We start from the raw sequence: 20,573 nt of genomic DNA on the forward strand, positions 1-20,573 counted from the left end.
TAGCAACATGTGTTCAAACTGTGTACCCTTCCCTCCCTTCTTCTACCCTGGAGCTGGGAAAAGAGGATACCCAGGGGCAGAACTAATGGAATCCTCAATTATCTAGCCAGAGGCAGAGGGAACCCCAGTGCCAATAGAAAGATGGATTCCCAGTTGGTCTTCAAAGAGACCAAAGCCATGACACTGGTTGTCTCTGGGTGTTGGGCCTATGACTAATACATTTTTAAACTTCTAGTTTCCACGTGTTTTTATAATGGGATTATTACTCTTATAATGCAAAGAGGGCTCCAACCAACCAAGAATCACCTATGTGTTGGTTTCTTGTTTTACGTTTAACTTCACAATGAAGAGCTTCTAAGTGTCCTTGTAAGTTCTTCCTTTCTTCCTCTCTTGATGGTGGGCAGGGTCTCCATTTCCCAGAGAAAGACAGCGAGATTCCACAATTTGGGGGTTTGGGTCAGATTTGCCTGTGATTTACAAAAATGATACTGGGAGGAGTTCTACAATTTCCCTGATGGCTAGAAACAGTAATACTTACTGTGTTCTGGGCACAGCAGCGAGAAATAAACAGCATTAGAGATGGCCCCTATTTATAAAGAGCCCAATACATAATCAAGGGCATGAAGGACATAAAAATACTTTAACAAAGGTACAAGCTGGTAAAGTGCAAACCAAGATGTCAATGGAAGAGGACAGGACAGGGTTGGAGCCAATGTGAGGTGAGTCCTCCAAGATTTCCAGAAACAGACTCAGTGATGACTTCTCTTTATCTCCAGTGAAATTTCTTTTTCTCCAAGGGATTAACAGAAATGGAAATTCTGAAAACACAGAAATTTTCCCAGTTGGGAAAGTGACCTAAAGTAACACTGTCCAAGCTTGTTGACTCCAGGTTAACACTCCTATTTGAGATAATACCCAGGTTTCATGGGAAACACTTTCAGCACATGATTTTAGGAAACAGTACGACTTTGATTTATTTGAAAGCTGGCAGTACTTAATGAAAACCAACATTTACTAGGAAATTACTGAGCCTTCCATTCTAGCTAACCAAACAGGCTGGAGCTGATCTAGGACTAGAAGAGTTCAAGTTCTTAAATGTTGCCCAAGTCCCTCCTTGTACAACACTGAAAACAAAACAAACAGAAAATTGTGAAAGATAATTTTCTTTTCTTCCTTATTAAAAACAGCATTTTTTTTCCTTTTTAACATCCAAAGTCTTGACATGTCACTTTTTAACTGCCCTCCCCCTTTATAAAACTTCGTCGTTTACTGGGCATGGTTTGGAAGTTATTGCTGGTACTAGAATCTGAGATGGAAATTTTTCTCCAGGCGCACACAAGTGGGAACTGAAGAAATTACACAATTCGAGTATCAAAGGGAGCTGCCAGGGAGAGGCAGCCACACCTCAGACTCTGAACATTACTCTGGTGCAGCTGGCTTTTCCTAGCGGGTCATCTGTGGGACTGACTGAAAGCACAGGGAGCTCAAGCCAATCACTGGGCCAGGAACCAAGTTGGGGGCCCAAATTTCATCCGTTGGGATGAAGGTGGAGGGCCTCAGGCCACACAAATGACCTCTCAGTGCTTTTCTTCTGGCAAAAAAGTGAATGAAATGCAAACACCAACCTGCCTCAAAAGATTCCTGGTGAGGAGCAACTGAGAGGGGCGGATGTCAAATTTGGTGGACAGATTACGTGTTAATGGTGAGAAGAAATTTTACATATTTGCCTTTAGGCCACAATGAAGTTGAAAGGCAACCGTTAATGGTGAGAAGAAATTTTACATATTTGCCTTTAGGCCACAATGAAGTTGAAAGGCAACGTAATCAAACTTCTAGAAACAAATGAGCTTACCACTCTGGCATGTGGACTTCAGCAATCTGGCCAGAGGTCATGATTTTGAGCTAAACCCGAATTGTGGGCAGTTAACAACTATTCCCTTGATGCAGTGATGCCCTGTTTCTTGAAATCTCTTCTCCAACTTCCTTCGTGCCTAAAAAACATCAGGCCACACTGAGTACCTTCGATGTTTGTTCAGGCCTATCTTTCCACAGCTCCCTTCAGTTTCCTGGGAGAACCTGCCCTCGTTGGAGGCAGAGAAGATGACCCTCTGCGTCTGAGGAGGAATCTGGGGCACGTCACTTGATCATCTGTGTCTCTTCATCCGCATCGTAAAACTCTTCCTCTTCCTCACTCTCACTCCCTAAAGGGCTCTCCTTGTCCACAGACTAAAGCCAGGAAAGGAGAAAAGGGCAGGGAAATGATGTCATGACATTTCTAAAGTTAAATTACTGTCTAGCATTCAACTGACAAATGTACTCTGATGACATTTATTCCCCTAAGAATTAGCCCCTAAAGTGTTCTAAGAAAGCTAATGAATCATCTTTATTTCTCTGACAATCAGCTGCTATCAGATCCCACTTTTTTCCAGCAGTTTTGCTCAGTTCTATTTAATATAATCAGATATTCTTTTTTTTTCTTTTCCCCCAAAACTACCGTTATCCAAATGGTAAATTTGAATGATTAAGAAATATTCCATCATACCTGAGGGGGATCCAAGGTCTGTAAAGATAACGCCTCCTCCCCCAGCCTCCGATATGAGTACACCTGAAGGTCAGAAAACGTCTCTAGCAATGGACTGTTAAGGGTTTCTGGCAATAATAAACTCAGGAGGCCTGAGGTCAGCCCCGTGGCTCCAAAGAGAATGAAGGGTAAAGACCACTGCACGTACTTCTATGGGGGCAGGGAGTGGAATGAAAACAAACAAAAATTCAGTGTTAGTTTCCTAGCAGATGACATCAGCAGTCTTATGACCCAGGACCTGCCATGTTTACTGTCCAGGTCCTGCCTCCTCACTAGAATACACCAGAAAGCCCGTCTTCTTTCCCCTTAGAGAATTACCCCAGGAAACCAGAGCCAGTCCTCGGGCACAGAGACAGGAGTGAGTAAATCAAAAGGACAGAGCTGGCCTGTGGAGCAGACGCAGCAGACTGTTCATGCACAGGCTGGGGACTGTGGGGAAGGGGCTTGGCTGGCTGAGCAGGGCAGACACACTGCCAGAGTGCGTGGTGAGTCGGACACTCAGCTTCCACTCCAGGTTGAGTGGCCTGCAGCACAGTGACTTCCACACGCAGGAGACACCCTGCATATTTGCTGACAACGACGAACTTTAACGTTCTCAACCCTGGAATGGGCCAAACAGTCCCACATACGTGTTCTGATTCACTAAGCACCAGAACTGAGAGGCATGGGGCTTAAAGGTGTAAACACCCTGAAAAGGAAGAGAAAGGCCTTGAGAAACCTATACACATGGTTTGGACATGGTAGCGGGCCGGTCCAAAAGACGTTCTCAGGAAAATTTAAATACAAACATACAATTTCAAAGATAACACCAAGGTTCTTGCAGGACGGGGCTCTGGGGGATTTCTGCGCTGATTACCATTCCTGAGTTCCTGCAAAGGAGACACCCAGCTTTATCACCTTCTGGTTTGGGCTTCCAAATTCGGTGGCTAGTTAGGATGTCCCTTCTGATCATCTTTTCCTGATTTTTCAAAGATGAAGAGATGATGGAGGAGGAGAGGGAGGCATGGGGAGGGGACAGGAGGGAGACGAAAAACTCTGACCTCTGGCCCCCTGCGTGCAAACACATGCCCGGAACTGTGGGCCTGTTGTTGAATCAAGGGGAACGTTCACCTCTTCTCAACTTAGTGGGACTCAGGGAAGACACAACGCTGGGTGTTATAATGTTCTAGGACAGCGGTCCAAAGTCGAGCATCATTAATGATAAACACCTAGCGTTGGACACATTTTGCAAAATGGAACTAATATGACTCCTTCTTAAGAAGGGTCTTGTGATCTAAAATTGAGCATGATAGTGGGAAGCAGCCGCATAGCACAGGGAGACCAGCTCCGTGCTTTGTGACCACCTAGAGGGGTGGGATAGGGAGGGTGGGAGGGAGGGAGACGCAAGAGGAAAGAGATATGGGAACATAAGTATATGTGTAACTGATTCACTTTGTTATAAAGCAGAAACTAACACTTCATTGTAAAACAATTATACTCCAATAAAGATGTGGAAAAAAAAGGAAAAAAATAAAATTGAGCACGAAACACAGAGAAATACTCAGAAAAAGGAAGTATATCCCATTTGCTCAAGAAAAGAAAAGGCTACAGTGGCATTTCAGAGACGTCCTGTACTAGGATGAGGTGAGTAATTGCCTGAGTGATGAGCAATTGTCTCCAGAACAGGCTCAAAGCCCCACTTGATCAAACCTAATCACGCTTCAACAAGTCTTGGCTGGGAAAGTCCTAGAGGAGACCAAGCAGAGACGTGCACAGGGGCTCCATGGGATCTTTCTCAGAACATGAACATTTTGAGATTGGATGGAGTTTACTTTATCTCCCTTTCACCTTCTTCTCTTCTAATTTTCTTTTCTGAGTGGTGTGCTGTGTTCTCTGTTATTTAATACAGGGTACCAATGCCTACAGCATACAGCTGTGGTGAAGACTGCATGATATGATGTATGTAAAGGGCTTAGCACAGAGCTCAGCACACAGCAGAAACTTAGGAAATGTTCACTAATCAACTAATGTACAAATGGGGACAGGAAGGGGCAGGCAGGCATTAGCTAACTCTCCAATGAATACAGCCAATCCCTGGGAAGGGTCCATCTGCCCTCATGTATCCTTAATCTAAAAGGCACAAGGTGCACATTTTTGTCAGGCTGATCTTAAAACCGCAGTTGTTTGTTACCTCTTTCTACTCAAAAGCACAAACATTTCCAAAGCAGAGAATCAAGAAAAACAAACTAGGAGGTACAAACCAACCAGTGAGGGGATGAAGGGAGCAATAATCCCACCAACTCGGGAGAACATGGAACAAGTTCCAAGCCCAACATTCCTGAAAGGCAAAAGGAAAAGGAAAAAAAAAAAGTCAGTAAGTTCTAGGGGGACAATTTAAAGGCTCTAAGGGATAGTGGGCTCAGAATAACAAATCCCAAAGTGGAAGTGCAGGATGCTATAGAGCAGTACTGCCCACTAGAACTTTCTGTGATGCTGCAACTGTTCTGTACTCGCCCTGTCCAATACGGAAGCCCCCAGACACAGGCAGCTACCGAGAGCTCAATGCAACTAAGAATGAGGAACATAATTTTTAATTCATTTCCTTTTAATTAATTTAACCTTAAATAGCCACATGTGATATTGGACAGTGCAGTATAGAAGCTGGTGCAGAAATGAGCATGTGAATATTTCTTGTTAAATGTCTCCCTGGGTTCTCGTGTCTTAGGTCTCCTATCAGTTAAAACATCCATAGAAGAGCCAGGGTTTAATGATCTGAAAAGTCTGCCCATTTCTTTAAATTCAACTAATTAACTACGAAAGGATCAGGCATATAAATAGGAATTGATTGGACATATATTCTCAGGAAACCAAGAACATTACCTTCTTGGGGAATGTGGGTAGCAAGGAGGGGGAGGAAATGAGAATGATAATGATTATAGGTAGGGTGACCGTACAGCACCCTGTTATCCCAGCCGAATTGTTAATAATGCCCACATTCGCTCTCAAAAGTGTCCCAGGGCTTCCCTGGTGGCGCAGTTGTTGAGAGTCCGCCTGCCGATGCAGGGGACACGGGTTCGTGCCCCAGTCCGGGAAGATCCCACATGCCGCGGAGTGGCTAGGCCCGTGAGCCATGGCCACGGGGCCTGTGCTGCGCAACGGGAGAGGCAACAGCAGTGAGAGGCCCGCGTACCACAAAAAAAAAAAAAAAAAAAAAAAAAAAAAAAAAAGTGTCCCAGTTTGGAACTAAATGGTCACCCTAGTTTTATAGGCAACAGCCAGAGAAAGCAGGTTCTGGGAATAATCAGGGAATGACAAGCCAATCACAGACAACCTGATCTCTTACTGGGAAAAAGGCAGACAGAACCATTACGCTTCTTGCATGGATAAGGGAAAAAGAAGGATCTGTTTGGAATGATCCTCAAAAAAAGACCAGGAAAATGCCGACTGGGGGACTACGGTCCAGTACACAGAGGCCGTTCTGTAAAGACTGAGCTGCATCCCTGCCCTTCAAATTTAGGTTTGTTTTTTTGTTTTCCGACTTATTTTATGAGGGCAAACTTAGGATGGAATATGTTGGGTTTTTTGGTTTTGTTTCTGAATATGTTATTTTTGATATAAGCAAGTCCTACTCATTGAAAATCACCTTTAACAACTAATATGTAAATACAATATTCACTTATAACTATAGGGAATTATCTTTATTTATTTATTTATTTTTGGCTGCACTGGGTCTTTGTTACTGCCCGCGGGCTTTCTACAGTTGTGGCGAGTGAGGGCTACTCTTCGTTGCGATGCGTGGGCTTCTCACTGCAGTGGCTTCTCTTGTTGTGGAGCACAGGCTCTAGGCACGGGGGCTTCAGTAGTTGTGCCATGTGGGCTCAGGAGTTGTGGCGCACAGGCTTAGTTGCTTCGCGGCATGTGGGAACTTTGTGGACCAGGGATTGTACCTGTGCCCCCTGCATTGGCAGGCGGATTCTTAACCAGTGCGCCACCAGGGAAGTCTCATCTTTTTTTAAATGTGTATATTTTGTGCTAAAATATAGGCTCTGTGATAACAGGGACCTTGTCTCCTGGTCCATCGTGTACCTGACACAGAAGGGTTGACTGAATAACTCACATGCACTGAAATAAAAATGACATCCGAGCACTATTTGGGTGAAGGGATACGTTTAGTGTAGAGTACTTCTCACGACTGACAGGGAATTCAGCCCAAGATAAAGTTACGTTTTCCTCAGCCAAGTGGGCAAGAGCAGTGTCCACAGGTTCTGGGCTCACAGCCGCTTGCTGAGTTGCTGCTAGCCCACACTCGCTGTGCTCCAGGTGAAGTGAGGACCACGCCTCTGTCAATGCAAACATCTACAACAGAATTCAGGACATGGGAAGGAGAAGCCTGTGTGTGAGGCGTACCTGATGACCGTGGGGTACAGCTCCGAGGTGTAGATATACACGACATTGAAGGCAGCACTGATGGTCAGCTTCCCCAGCAGGGACAAGGAATGGCTGTTCACCACTGCGAACACACCTGTGTCTGAGGAGGACAAGTGCCACATCTGTGAGGTCCTCGGTGGAGAAAAATTCGTCTAAGTGACACACTTAATTCTGAAGGAGTGAGAGACATTTGTGGTGATCTCAAACAGTGAAGAGATCATATAACCAGACATACATTCAGAAGGTTTAGTCATCACACACAGCACACAGCAAATATTTCTCAGCATTTTGGCCATCCCCAGGAAATCTTACACAGTGGCTGTCGTGATGTGTGATTAAACCTGCACAACCTAAATGTCCATCAACAGATGAATGGATAAAGGAGATGTGATATATATATATACATACACACACACAATGGAATACTACTCAGCCAGAAAAAAGAATGAAATAATGCCATTTGCAGCAACATGGATGGACCTAGAGATTATCATACTAAGCGAAGTAAGTCACACAGAGAAAGACAAATACCATATGATATCACTTATATGTGGAATCTAAAATATGACACAAATGAACATGTCTGTGAAACAAAAACAGACTCAACAGATATAGAGAAGAGACTTGTGGTCGCCAAGGAGGAGGGGTGGTGAGGGAAAGATTGGGAGTTTGGGATTAGCAGATGCAAACTATTATATAGAGAATGGATAAACAACGAGGTCCTACTGTTTAGCACAGGGAACTATATTCAATATCCTGTAAAAGCCATAATGGAAAAGAATATGAAAAAGAATATATGTATAACTAAATCACTTTGCTGTACAGCAGAAATTAACACATTGTAAATCAACTACACTTCAATAAAATTAAAAACAAACAAACAAACAAAAAAAAACCTGCACTCACTCCTGAATGACAGAGCTCCCTGAAAACTTCTGTACTGGGGTCAAGTAAGCTTCACAGAAGTCTTAAGTTCCACCTATCTAAGGGTATTACTTGCCTCTCCTTTCTTCCCAGCCTCGTTCAACAATCAATGATGTAAAAGGTTGATCAGCATGACAAGCCCTGACACAGGAGAGGAGTGAGTCTCAAAAAACTCCTATCTTCAGTTTGCATTCCTTAGTATTCCATTGTAAAGATAAGGAATAATCCCACTAAACTACTACACGTTCTTTAAAGAACAAGACTCTAAATGTGGAACTACTTTTCATCCTTCCTCCTCCCCAATTTCTTACTTGAAGATTACTAATCAATAATGATATTTCAGTTTCTTAATGTAACGTTTTTTACATAAAGTGCAAAAATACAGTTTATGCTAGTTCACGTCCCTATCAAAAATGCTATCAATTGTCCAGTGGTCCTTTCCTTTATTAATACTACCTTCTCTGGGATCTTACAATTTAATTATTCCCTTTCAAACATATTTAACCTCTCCCCTTCAGCAACCCACTAGGCCGTAACCTTCAAAATAAGTTTTCTTCTCCTTAGGAAAAAGCAAAAATTCTCATTGGTTCCATTGCACTTTCTCCCCTTCACAATCAAACATCTCCAGTGAGTGACTGACCCTCCATTTCCTCAAACGCATCTGCCCTGTACATCACTACAATGTGGCCTCCAATACCATCCTCTCCTGAAACTCCTATTCTTGAAGGTCAGCAGCAATGTCCTGATCATCAAAGTAATTGCCTCTTATTCTCTCTGACATTTCTGACTAATAGAACATGCCTGTCCCTTCCTTGGGACTGCATACCTGGCTCATCCAAACCACTTAAATAACTCAACTGCAATATTCTTTCCTGCCCTTGACCTCCACGGCGCCCATTTCCCAATCCATGCAAATGGCATGCTTTAGACACTCTCCTGTAGTTGCTTACTTTTCCATCTTGTCTGCCCCCAAATATATATATATATATATATATATATATCTTTTTTTTTTTTTTTTTTGCGGTACGCGGGCCTCTCACTGTTGTGGCCTCTCCCGTTGCGGAGCACAGGCTCCGGACACGCAGGCTCAGCGGCCATGGCTCACAGACCTTGCCGCTCTGCGGCATGTGGGATCTTCCCGGACCGGGGCACGAACCCATGTCCCCTGCATCAGCAGGTGGACTCTCAACCACTGAGCCACCAGGGAAGCCCCCCAAATATATTTTGAGTTGTCTCAGGCTAAGGCCTTGTTTGTATCTGTTTCCCTCACGGCACCTCCCATAGTCTGATCACAGTGGTGCTCACTAAATATTTATTGAAAGAGTAAGTATAAGGACTATAACAGGGATTAATTTAAGTGAAAAGAATCTGTGCTCATGTTCTTTCAATGTCTGAGGAGGGAGGCACATAATATATCCCATTCCAAAATAAAAGTTTCACATTCCCAGCTTGACTATGAAATAAAACTTCAACTCCTTTAAAGATGGCGTTCTGAACGCAGTGGCCCAGGCACTGCCAAACTCAACCATCTGGGGCCTTCTTCTCTTCTGCCAGGCTATTTGGAAGAATATGTCAGCAATTTTAAGTACTGAATATATTATTTTAAGCCATGAGGTGCTTCTGGAAAAAGAAGCATGCTCAAGGTATAGGTCTGGACTTTTGATATCTAACAACTTCAAGTAAACCAATAATGAGGGCAAATTAAACTCATCAATGATTTTCCAGAAAACTGAGTGAGTCAGGAAGAGGTCTTGGGTGGCACTGAAGCAAACAGAAATGTGCACATTTGCGTGACTGCAAATGATCTTTGGGACTGTTTTCAACCCATACAGGATGGCACCTTCCAGAACTGTGTTGGAGATACTCTCTACATCTTTAAAACAGGTGAGGGGATTGCCATCCTGAAAATTAAATTCAAATAACATGTCACAGAAGGCTTACCATCTAAACACCCACAAGATCCAAAGCTGGAAGATTTCTCCCCTGTGAGGCTCAGGACACTCCCCAGTGGCCCATCTGGGGAGCCTGGCTCCAGCCGCATACCCACAAGTGTTCCCATCAGCCCGACACCTCATCTGATGCTTGAAACTTCTCCCCTTGTTCCTGCCAGTGGAGTCTGCAGTGGCCATCTGAACCTGGGGGAACTCAACTCTCTCCCAAGATAGCCCATGTCAATTTCAGACAGCTCTGTTTATTAGAAAATGACTTCTTAGCCTGCCTGTGGAGCTGCCGGTCTATCAGTCATCATGAGTTAATATTTAGGAAGGCTTTGTGGCCACTGGGCTGGTTCCCTGGATTTCTGACCTTGGTTTTTATCTGAAAATGAAATTAGATATTATTGGCTATTATCAATGAATGTTCAAAGTGACTGTTTAGGGAAAAAGAGTGATTTAAAAGGAAAAATTAAGCTCAATTATCTTTGGGAGAAAAAAAAGGGAATTTTCAAAACACTTGTATTCTTCAAAGTACTGAACTTCAGAGGTTTTAAGTTGATTCCAATGATGAAGATACTACAGACATCATTTTCAGAACTAGTTATCTGAAGTTTTCTCAGAGTCCTCTAGGGTCACCAGAACAAAATACCTCAGTATGTTACAGTCACATTTCACTGACCCAAATAAGAAAAGTTAAACTTAATCATCCACTTCATTCACTGGGTAAATTTTTATTGTTTACGAATATGTTAAAAATCTTTAAGACAGCTGTAGGTCCTGTACTATGATACAGAAGTTGAGCCAAGAACCACATTCATTTTGCTTTCCTTTGGCTTTTTTTTCTAAAGAAAAATACCACATATGCCGAAAATTCTGTCACTATAGTTTTGCCATTTCTAGAATTTCACATGAATGAAATAATTCAGTTTGTAGGCTTTTGTGTCTGGCTTCTTTTAGTAAGCATAATGCTTTTGAAATTCATCCACATTGCTCCCTGCATCAGTAGGTCATAGCTCATTGCTTTGTTGTTGGTGAGTAATTCACTGTATGGATATAACACAATTTGTTTATCCATTCCTCAGCTGAGGGGCATTTGCGTTCCTTCCAGTTTGGGGCTATTATTAATAAAGCTACCATGAACATCAAAGTCCTTTTGTGGATCTATGTTTCTGCTTCTTTTGGGTAAAGTTTAATCAGACAGTAAATTTATGTTTCTCTTTAAAATAAGCTGCTAATGTTATCCAAAGTCTCTGTACTATTTTACATTTCTATCAGCAGTGTATAAGAGTTCCAGTTCTTTCTTATCACTGCTGACATTTGGTATGGTCAGTCTTTTTAATTTTAGCCATTCTAATACGTGTGTAGTGGTATCTCATTGTGGTTTTAATTTCCATTTCCCTAATGTCTAATGATGTTCAACATCTTTTCCTATGCTTATTTTCCATATTTATATCCTTTTGCAGAAGTGTCTGTTTAAACGTTTTTCCCATTGTTCTTTCATTACTGAACTGTAAGAGTCCATTCTATCTTCTGGGTACAAGTTCTTTATCAGGTATACGTTTTACAAATATTTTTCCCAGTCTGTGCCTTGCTTTTCATTTCCTTAATAATGTCTTTTAAAAAGCAAAAGTTTTAATTTTGATGGAGTCTAAGTTATGAATTTTTTTGTGTGCTTTTTGTGTCATATTTAAGAAATCTTTGCCCAAAGGCACTGAGATTTTCTTCCATGTTCTCTTTTAGAAGTTGTGTAGTTTTACCCTTTATACTGTCGACTGAAAAAAAAAAAACACAACCTAAAAGTTGACAATTATGTTTTATTCCAGGGACACGCTGAGAACTTACACCTGGGAGACAGCCTCTCAGATAGCTCTGAGGGACTATTCTGGAGAGTAAGAAAGGACCCAGGATATATAGGAGTTTTTGCAAAAAAAATCAGGTAGTCAGAACATCAGAAGATTACTGCCAGTTAAAGAAAAAACCAGATATCTCAGGTTAACGAATTTAGCACTTTTCTATGCATGGGAAAATGCAAGAATCTGGGCTCACTGAAATCATTCTTTTGATATGCACTTTAACTATCTAGGGCCAATATCCTGTTTTCTCCATTCTGAATCACCTCAGGGTGCATCATAGGGGGAACTGATACGGTGGCTGATGGTTTGATGGCTGCAACATCCTTTGTTTATGATATGGCTGGTGATTCTTTGTCCACAACGTTTAGACATACCATTCATTTCAAGTTAATTACTGCATATGATGGGATGTGCAGGTTGAAGGTAAATTTTTTACATATGGATATCCAATTATTCCAGCACGGTTTACTGAAAAGATTCTTTTTCTCATTGAATTGACTTGTCATCAAAAATCAATTGACCATGTGTATTTTTCTCTATGTGTGTTATGACTGAAGGAAACATTTTTATAAGATGAATAAAATCTCAGCCCCCTCAAAAATAAAATAAAAATCAAATGACCATATATATAGGTCTATTTCATATTCAATTCTATTATCTATGCATCCACCATTATGCCAATATCACACTTTTTTTTTTTTAATTTTCAGGCCATGTCTCATGGCTTGTGGGATCTTAGTTCCTCAATCAGGTATCGATCCCAGGCCACAGAAGTGAAAGTGCTGAGTCCAGGGAATTCCCCTACTGTCTTAACATAATTTTGTAGTAAGTTTTAAAATCAGTTGGGATAAAGTCCTCCAACTTAATTTTTCTTGATAAAAATTATTTTGGATATAATTTGCAGTTCCATAGAAATTTTAGTATTAACTTGTCAGTATCTATCAGCAAAAAGAAGCCTGGTGGAAATTTTATTGGGATTGTGCTGAAGATAGATTGATTTGGGGAGAACTGATGTCTTAGTATTTTCTGATCCTTGAGCATGGTAAGCTCTTCATTTATTTTATTATTACCATTACCACCAATTCATTTATTTAGTCTTCTTTAACTTCTCTCATCAATGTTTTATATTTTACAGTTTTCTACAGGTCTCATACATATTTTTCAGTTTTCATTCCTAAATATTTCATATTTTTAATTTTTTATAAATGGCATTGTTTTACTTCAATTTTAAATTGTTTGTTGTTAACATATAGAACTAAAATTATGTGTCAAAAGACTCTGCTAAATTCATTTCTTAATTCTAATAGATTTTTTTTTTAGGATTTTCTATGGAGACAATCATGAAGTCTTGTGAATAAAGACAGTTTTAGTTCTTCCTTTTCATTTTGGATCCCCCTAATTTCTTTTTATTGCCTTGTTGTATTCACTAATAATTTCAGTACAATGCTCCAAAGAAGTGGCAAGAATGGATATCCTTGCCTTTTTCCCAATCTTAGGGAACAAGCATTTAGTTTTTCACCATTAAACGTGATGTTAGCTGTAGGTTTTCCATTATCAGGCTAAGGAAACTTCTACTTGCTGCTAGTTTTTGTAAACAATGGGTGTTGAAACCAGACAAGTGCTTTTGCTACTTGTATTGAAATGACCATATGATTTTTTTTTTTTCTTTTTGGTCTTTTAATATGGTGAATAACACTGATTAGCTTTTGAATGTTAAACCAACTGGGTGTTTGTGGGATAAATCCTGCTTGGTCATGATGTATTATACCTTTTTTATTCATTGTTGAATTTGCTAATGTTTAGTTAATAGATTTTTGCATCTATATTAATGAGATATTGGTCTTCAGTTTTCTCATAATGTCTTTGTTTGGTTTTAATATCAGGGTAATTGCTGACCTCAAACACTGGGTTGGAAGAGTATTCGCTCTTTTTTTTATTTTCTGGAAGAATGTGTAGAATTATATTATTTCTTCCTTATGTGTTTCATAATTTACCAGTGAAGCCATCTGGGTCTGGAATTCTCTTTGTGGGAATGTTTTAAACTACAAATTAGATATCTTTACTGGATAAAGGGTTATTCAGGTTATCTATGGTTTTGTACACTTTGGTAGTTTGTACCTTTCAAGGAATTTATCCATTTTACCTAAGTTGAATTTATTGGCATAAAAATGTTTATAATATTCCCTTATAAATGTCTACAGTTTCTATAGTGATGTCCCTCTTTCATTCCTGATACTGGTAATCGGTTTCTTCTCTCTTTTCCTTTATTAGTGTGGCTAGTGGCTTATTGATTTTATTGATCTCAAACAACCAGCTTTTGGTTTCATTGACTTTTCTCTATTATTTTCATGTTTTTATTTTATTGATTTTTACTTATATTTATTATTTCCTTCCTTTTGCTTACTTTGTGTTTGTCAGTCTTTTTTTTTTTTAATTTGACTTCTATTTTCTTAGGGGAGATGCTTAGATGACTGATTTGAAAATTTCCTTTTTTCTGATACTTTTTTTTGTTTTTGTTTGTTTGTTTGTTTTGCGGTACGCAGGCCTCTCACTGTGTGGCCTCTCCCGTTGCGGAGCACAGGCTCCGGATGTGCAGGTTCAGTGGCCATGGCTCACGGGCCCAGCCGCTCCACGGCATGTGGGATCTTCCCGGACCGGGGCACGAACCCGTGTCCCCTGCATCGGCAGGCGGACTCCCAACCACTGCGCCACCAGGGAAGCCCCTGATACCTTTTTTTTTAAATTTATTTTTGGCTGTGTTGGGTCTTCGTCGCTGCGCGTGGGCTTTCTCTAGTTGTGGCGAGCAGGGGCTACTCTTCATTGCAGTGTGTGGGCTTCTCGTTGTGGTGGCTTCTCTTGTTGCGGAGCATGGGCTCTAGGCACGTGGGCTTCAGTAGTTGCAGCACATGGGCTCAGCAGTTGCGGCACACTAGCCCTAGAGCGCGCGATCTTCAGTAGTTGTGGTGCAGCTCAGTAGTTGTGGCTCACAGGCTCTAGACCACAGGCTCAGTAGCTGTGGCACAGAGGCTTAGCTACTCTGCAGCATGTGGGATCTTCCCGAACCAGGGATTGAACCTGTGTCACCTGCACTGGCAGGCAGATTCTTAACCAGTGTGCCACCAGGGAAGCCCGATACAACATTTTTTAATTATACAAATTTCCCTCTAAGCGCTGCTTTACTGCATCTCACAAACTCACTATGTTGTACTTTAATTATTGTTTAATTAAAATTTTTCTAATTTCCTTTGTGCTTTCTTCTTTGACCCATGTGTTTTTAGAAGAATGTTTTTTTTGAAGTCCAAATATTTGAGGATTTCCTGATAGCTTTCTGTTATTGATTTCTACTTTAATTCCATTATGGTCAAAGAACTTATTTTTGTAAGATTTCAATCCTTTTAAATTTACTGAAACTTGTCTTATGGCCCAGAACATGGTCTCTCTTGGCACATGTCCTGGGTGTGCACTTCACACAGAATGCGTATTCTGCCGTTTTAGGTAGTGTCTGACAAATGACAATTAGGTCAGGTAGGCTGCTTAAGTCTCCATATCCTAATTCTTTTCTGTCAGTTTTTCTGTCAGTCATTGAGAGAGAGTACTGAAATATCCAACTGTAGTGTTGAGTCTGTCTATTTCTCCTTTCAGTTCTGTCCATTTTGCTTCCTGTGCTTCGAATGTTATCAGACACACACATAATCGGGATTGTAACATCTTCTTGATGAACTGACCACTGTCTCATAATGTGTTTATAGTTTTCACCAAATCTGGAAAGTAGTAGACCATCATTTCTGCAAGTATCTTTGTTTTTTACTTCCTCCTTCTCAGGTTCCAGTTGCATAACTGTTGGGCTTGGTGTTGTCCTACAACTTTTGTTTGTTTCATTCTGCAGCTTCTTTTGTTATATCTTTGTCACTGATCTCTTCTGTGGTTCATCTCATCTACTGCCTGTTTTTTTTTCATATAATGTATGTTTCATCCCTAGATGTAACATGTGCCTCTTTTTCTATCTTCTCTTTCTCTGCTCATTATTATCTTGCTTTCTTCTACCTTCGTAAACATATGCAGTACATTTATAATAGCTGTTTTAATGTCCCTGCCTCCTCATTCTATTATCTGTGTCATTTTTGGTTCTGTTTCTATTGACATTTCTCCTGGTTGTGGGAGGTATTTTCCCGCTCATCTGCATGCCTGGTAATACTGACTGGATGCCAGAGGTTGTGAATGTTACACCGTTAGGTGCTGGATTTTATTGTATTCCTTTACATATTGTTGCTCTTTTTCCTGGAATGCAGTTAAGTTACTGGGAATCACTTGATCCTCTGAATTTTTTAAGCACTTTTAGAGCAAGCTCTGCTATAGCAGAATAGCCTATAGTGTTGGGCTACTTTGACCCAGGAGGTCTTTACCCAGTGCTCCACGTCTGGCTAAAGGCAACACGAACTAGACATGGCCCTAGGTTCCAAGAATTGTTCCACTTGTTCCTTTCTGGTGGCCACCTCCCCAGCCTCCGTAGCTTCCTCAAATGCATGCCCAGATCAGTCAGCAGCCAAGTGCTCAGAGATCTTCTGCAGATCTCTCGAATTCTTCCTCCACATATTCCTCTATATATCTTACTCCTCTCCAGTATTTTGCCCAGGAAATTCTAGCCATATTGGCCTTTCCAGGCTTTACTATCTGTCTTATCAATTTGGTAAGAGCACCAGGATTTGCTGGGTGTCCCTTTGTGCACTGAGGCCTAAAGACCTGAGCTAGGGCACTCTTAGGGCACATCTTGTTTCATTTCTCTCAGGGATCACTTCTGTCTTCCGCAGCCTGTTGTCCAATGTCTGAAAATCAGTGTTCCTTATATTTTGTCTAAGGGGGTTAGCTGGTCTGCATTACTATCATAGCCTGTTAAAGTTCCTATAGCAATTCTGTTGTCAATTCTCATATGGTACCTTCTGTTTTTATGAATCATTCCTTTTCCTCACTAGATTATAAGCTCTTTGAGGCCAGGAACCAGGTCATATTTATAAATAGTACCCTGTACACAGCAGGCCCTAGAGAAGTCAAATGAATAAAGAATGGGCAGGCTGAGGCTGAACAAAGCAATGAGAGATAAAGGTTCTGCTAGAGCTGAGTCTGAGGACACTACCTTCAACTGTGAAACTGTTTATCTAGTCACGTGCTGTGACTTCCCAGTATTCAGATTCTTTGGCAGGATCACAACTGCCAGAAACCTCCTTGCCAACCTCCTTACCCAGTGCCACCCTGACAAGCCAGGTTCTTAAACTCTGGCCAATTCCCATCAGGCCTGCCCATTGAAGAGTTAAGAATGGGTCCTAGTCAGGCAGCATTAATTCTCTAAGGCTATGGCTTTACCATGTGCAATGAATACTTTGGTCTTAAAACTCTAAGAGGACAAATAAGCATTCCCAAAAGAGCACTGATTTTAGAGTCAGAGAGACGTGGGATCTGAATCCTAGGTGTGCTGCTTACTTGCTGTGCAACCTTGGACAAGTTGCTTGACCTACCTGAGCTTTAGTTTCCTTAGGAAATGGGGATAAGAGGTAATACCTCTATGTATGAAGAGAAACCAGCACATGGTTAACACTTAGTAAGTGGTCGCCAGGGGACCTTCCTGGTGGCACTGTGGCTAAGACTCCTCACTCCCAATGCAGGGGGCCCAGGTTCAATCCCTGGTCAGGGAACTAGATCCCACATGCATGCCACAACTAAGAGTTCTCATGCCACAACTAAAGAGCCCGCCTGCCACAACTAAGACCCGGCACAACAAAATAAATAATAAATAAAATAAATATTAAAAAAATAAATGGTCGCCAGTATTACAGCTTAATTAGAACCCTTTAAGCAAGGACAGAGATCAGGTAAAATGTATGAGGACCAATCTGTGGAAGAAATTAGTGGCCACTTGGTAACATTGCCCCCAGGGGAGAACATTTACTTGGAGGCCAACCAGGGTGCAAATATGTATTGAATAGGACACTTTTGTCCAATAATTATCAACCCTAGGCTAAGGAATGCCAAGCAATCTATTTTCTAGCTTACTGGCTGTCTCTTATAGAGGTATACCTATGTCTGTGCTTCAGACACTGAGCATCACAGTCATACGTAGATGTGAAAAAAGAGTTGGTATGTAGAGGGCAACCTAAGTTGACAGAGAGAGCAAATGAATGTTTGGTGGGAAAAAGTGAGGGCAAATGAGCATAAAAAGCAGTGAGAAAATGAGTGGTCACCAAGCTCACATAAGATGGTAACAGATGTTTTCAAACTGCTAGGCCTCTTTCTTAATATATATTTATCAGAACTTTCACAACAGGGAGCCTAAACCTCGGCACTTTGAAAAAATTGAGATTTAAAAGAAAGCTACCAAAATATTTTGAAGAGTAAATATGAAAGGTTCAAAGAAAGTTTAAAGAATAAATACTTTTAGCTCAAAGTAGCGAAGATTCAGGAATAGTTAGATGACTCCCTGCAAAGAGAGAAAGGATTATGCAAAAGAGGGGTGACCATCTGTTCTCTATCTCTAGTGATGAATAAAATGAAAGGAAATGGGCTCAGCTGTAGTGGAAGAGGCTCATTCTAACCTTTGCGTGGCTATTAAAAATAGAAACTACTTGCTAAGGAACATTATGGAACTTCTTTCTCTGGAAATCTTCAAAAATAGACTACATCCACTTTTCTAAGTATGACAGGAATCCTGTTCCCGGGGCGCATCTGTGGGTGTGTAAGACAGATGTGCTGTGTTTGTGACTCAGTGTGCACCAAGGGCGTGATCCACGAGGGGCTCAGCTGCTCGCTTAGGACAGACTGGAAGTGAGCACAGTGTGGTGACCGGTCTAGACGGGAGACCAGGAATCTGCTTTCCCTTTGGGTTTGTGTAGAAAGGGCTGTGTGCAGAGGCCCAGGGTGTGGGTTACCTGGAGTACAGATACGTGGGAGCGAGGAAAGGCATGAATCGGCCTGGCTTGCCGAGGTGTGACAGCTTACAGGGGCATTTAGAGTAACAAGGAAAAGTTTCTCTCTATAGAGTAATAAATAGACCACTGGATATTACAGGTAGAAAACAACTGAATTTCTAGGTTGTCTATGAGAAACAGAATCTGCTGAACTGAAAGTTGCAGTGATTTGAAGCCCATTAATGTCTTGTCCCAGACAAACAGAACTGGGCACTTAGTTCTACAAGCCCACGGCAGGGCAACAACTGAGGAGTTTCTCCTTTTGTTGGCACTAGCACAGGTAACAACTTTCTTAAAACTAAGACATTTTTTTTTTTGTACATGAAAGAGTATTTATTGAAAACATGGTTACTGATAGGAAGCTCCTGGCTACTCTCAGGTTACAATCTTGTCTCTCAACTGGAAGTGTTGCCTTTTTTTTTTTTTGGCCTCCCATTTTATTTTCCCTCAAACTTTCCATCCTAGGATAGGTAGATCTTATATAAATATATATACATGTCTGTATAAGTATAGCCTATAGTAAAGAAAACATATAGTACACTCTTCATTGGGCAGTACCCACCATGCTAGGCTACCAATACTGAATGCCACTGTGCCCACGCGTGTCCAAGGAGAGGGGCTGTGTGTGTGGTTTACAAGCACTGCAGCACCAGGGAAGCCTCGATGGCAAACTTACTGAATTCTTTAGTTTCCAGGATTCCGTGAAAATCAGTGTAAGGCTGTTCTTTTTTTTTAATTAATTAATTTATTTATTTTTGGCTGCATTGGGTCTTCGTTGCTGCGTGCAGGCTTTCTCTAGTTGCGGTGAGCGGGGGCTACTCTTCGTTGTGGTGCACGGCCTTCTCATTGTGGTGGCTTCTCTTGTTGTGCAGCACAGGCTCTAGGTGCGCAGGCTTCAGTAGTTGTGGCACGTGGGCTCAGCAGTTGTGGCTCACAGGCTTAGGTGCTCCACGGCATGTGGGATCTTCCCGGACCAGGGCTCGAACCCATGTCCCCTGAATTGGCAGGCGGATTCTTAACCACTGCACCACCAGGGGAGTCCCCAAGGCTGTTCTAAATATTGAGTAAAATCCTAACTAGTGAACCAACAGTGCTCTGGATTTAAGGCACAGAACTCCAGGTGGCAGCTAGCAGCACAGCAGATATACTGGAGGGCTGCATAACTAGGACACGTGGCCTTGGAGTCTTCAGTGAGACGCTGGTACACCTGACCCTTAAGGAGAAGGGATCACCAAAGGAGCACTTCATACATGTATGCTCCGACGGGAAATGAATTCATCAGCTGCATTTCTAGTCGTTATCGAAACTTTGTTAGGGAGTTCCCTGGTGGTCCAGTGGTTAGGACTCGGAGCTCTCACTGCCGGGGCCCGGGTTCAATCCCAGGTCGGGGAACTAAGATCCCACAGGCCGCACGGTGCGGCCAAAAAAGAAAAACTTATGTTAAACCATTTCACAATGATTCCCACCTGAAGAACAAGCTCCATGGTGGAACCCTGTCAAAATCCCAAAGTCCCCAAAACAGGGCTTTCATTGTACCCTATTCCCTAGCAGTGAGAGTTTGTTATGACCCACTTCTTATGGTCGAAAATCACTGCTAAAACCACAGTTTTTGATGTAATAGAGGGCATGTCTCAGGTGTGCTAGTGCGGAAAAGAGGTTGAGGACCAGCACTATGTATAGAATCCCTAGAGAGGGGCAGAAGTCATGTTAGATATGGATGCCAAAGGGACCTGTTTTTAAAGCTGTGTTTACATAGCAAAGCTACAAATATAAAAATAGCAAGTTTCCTAAGGATGTTTCATTCACACTTTCTATAAGAATGAGAGAAGGTCAATTGTCACCAACAGTGACTATTATTCTTATTGTGCTGTTGTTATTATCAGGGTGCCTTGGGAGTATTGATGGAGACAATGAGGGG

At 41.7% G+C, this 20,573-nt stretch overlaps 1 protein-coding gene across 2 annotated transcripts in view; it reads right to left on the minus strand.

The window, feature by feature from the left end:
• Positions 1–1,037: 1,037 nt before the first annotated feature.
• Positions 1,038–20,573, minus strand: part of SLC22A15 (solute carrier family 22 member 15) — a 79,544-nt gene continuing 60,008 nt past the window's right edge. The window contains exons 9-12 of one of the 2 annotated variants that reach the window (XR_014298198.1): positions 6,968–7,088; positions 4,822–4,898; positions 2,543–2,731; positions 1,038–2,226 (exon numbers count right to left, since the gene is read on the minus strand). Coding sequence is in view for 1 of the 2 variants with exons in the window: in XM_082677244.1 (XP_082533370.1) it covers positions 2,137–2,226; positions 2,543–2,731; positions 4,826–4,898; positions 6,968–7,088 (473 nt within the window). In the remaining variant the exon portion in view is untranslated. The remainder of the gene's footprint in view (positions 2,227–2,542; positions 2,732–4,821; positions 4,899–6,967; positions 7,089–20,573) is intronic. The other variant, XM_082677244.1, reaches the window with a different exon arrangement.

This window comes from Grampus griseus (genome assembly GCF_964374135.1).
Source record: "Grampus griseus genome assembly, chromosome: 1".
NCBI classification, from domain to species: Eukaryota; Metazoa; Chordata; class Mammalia; order Artiodactyla; family Delphinidae; genus Grampus; species Grampus griseus.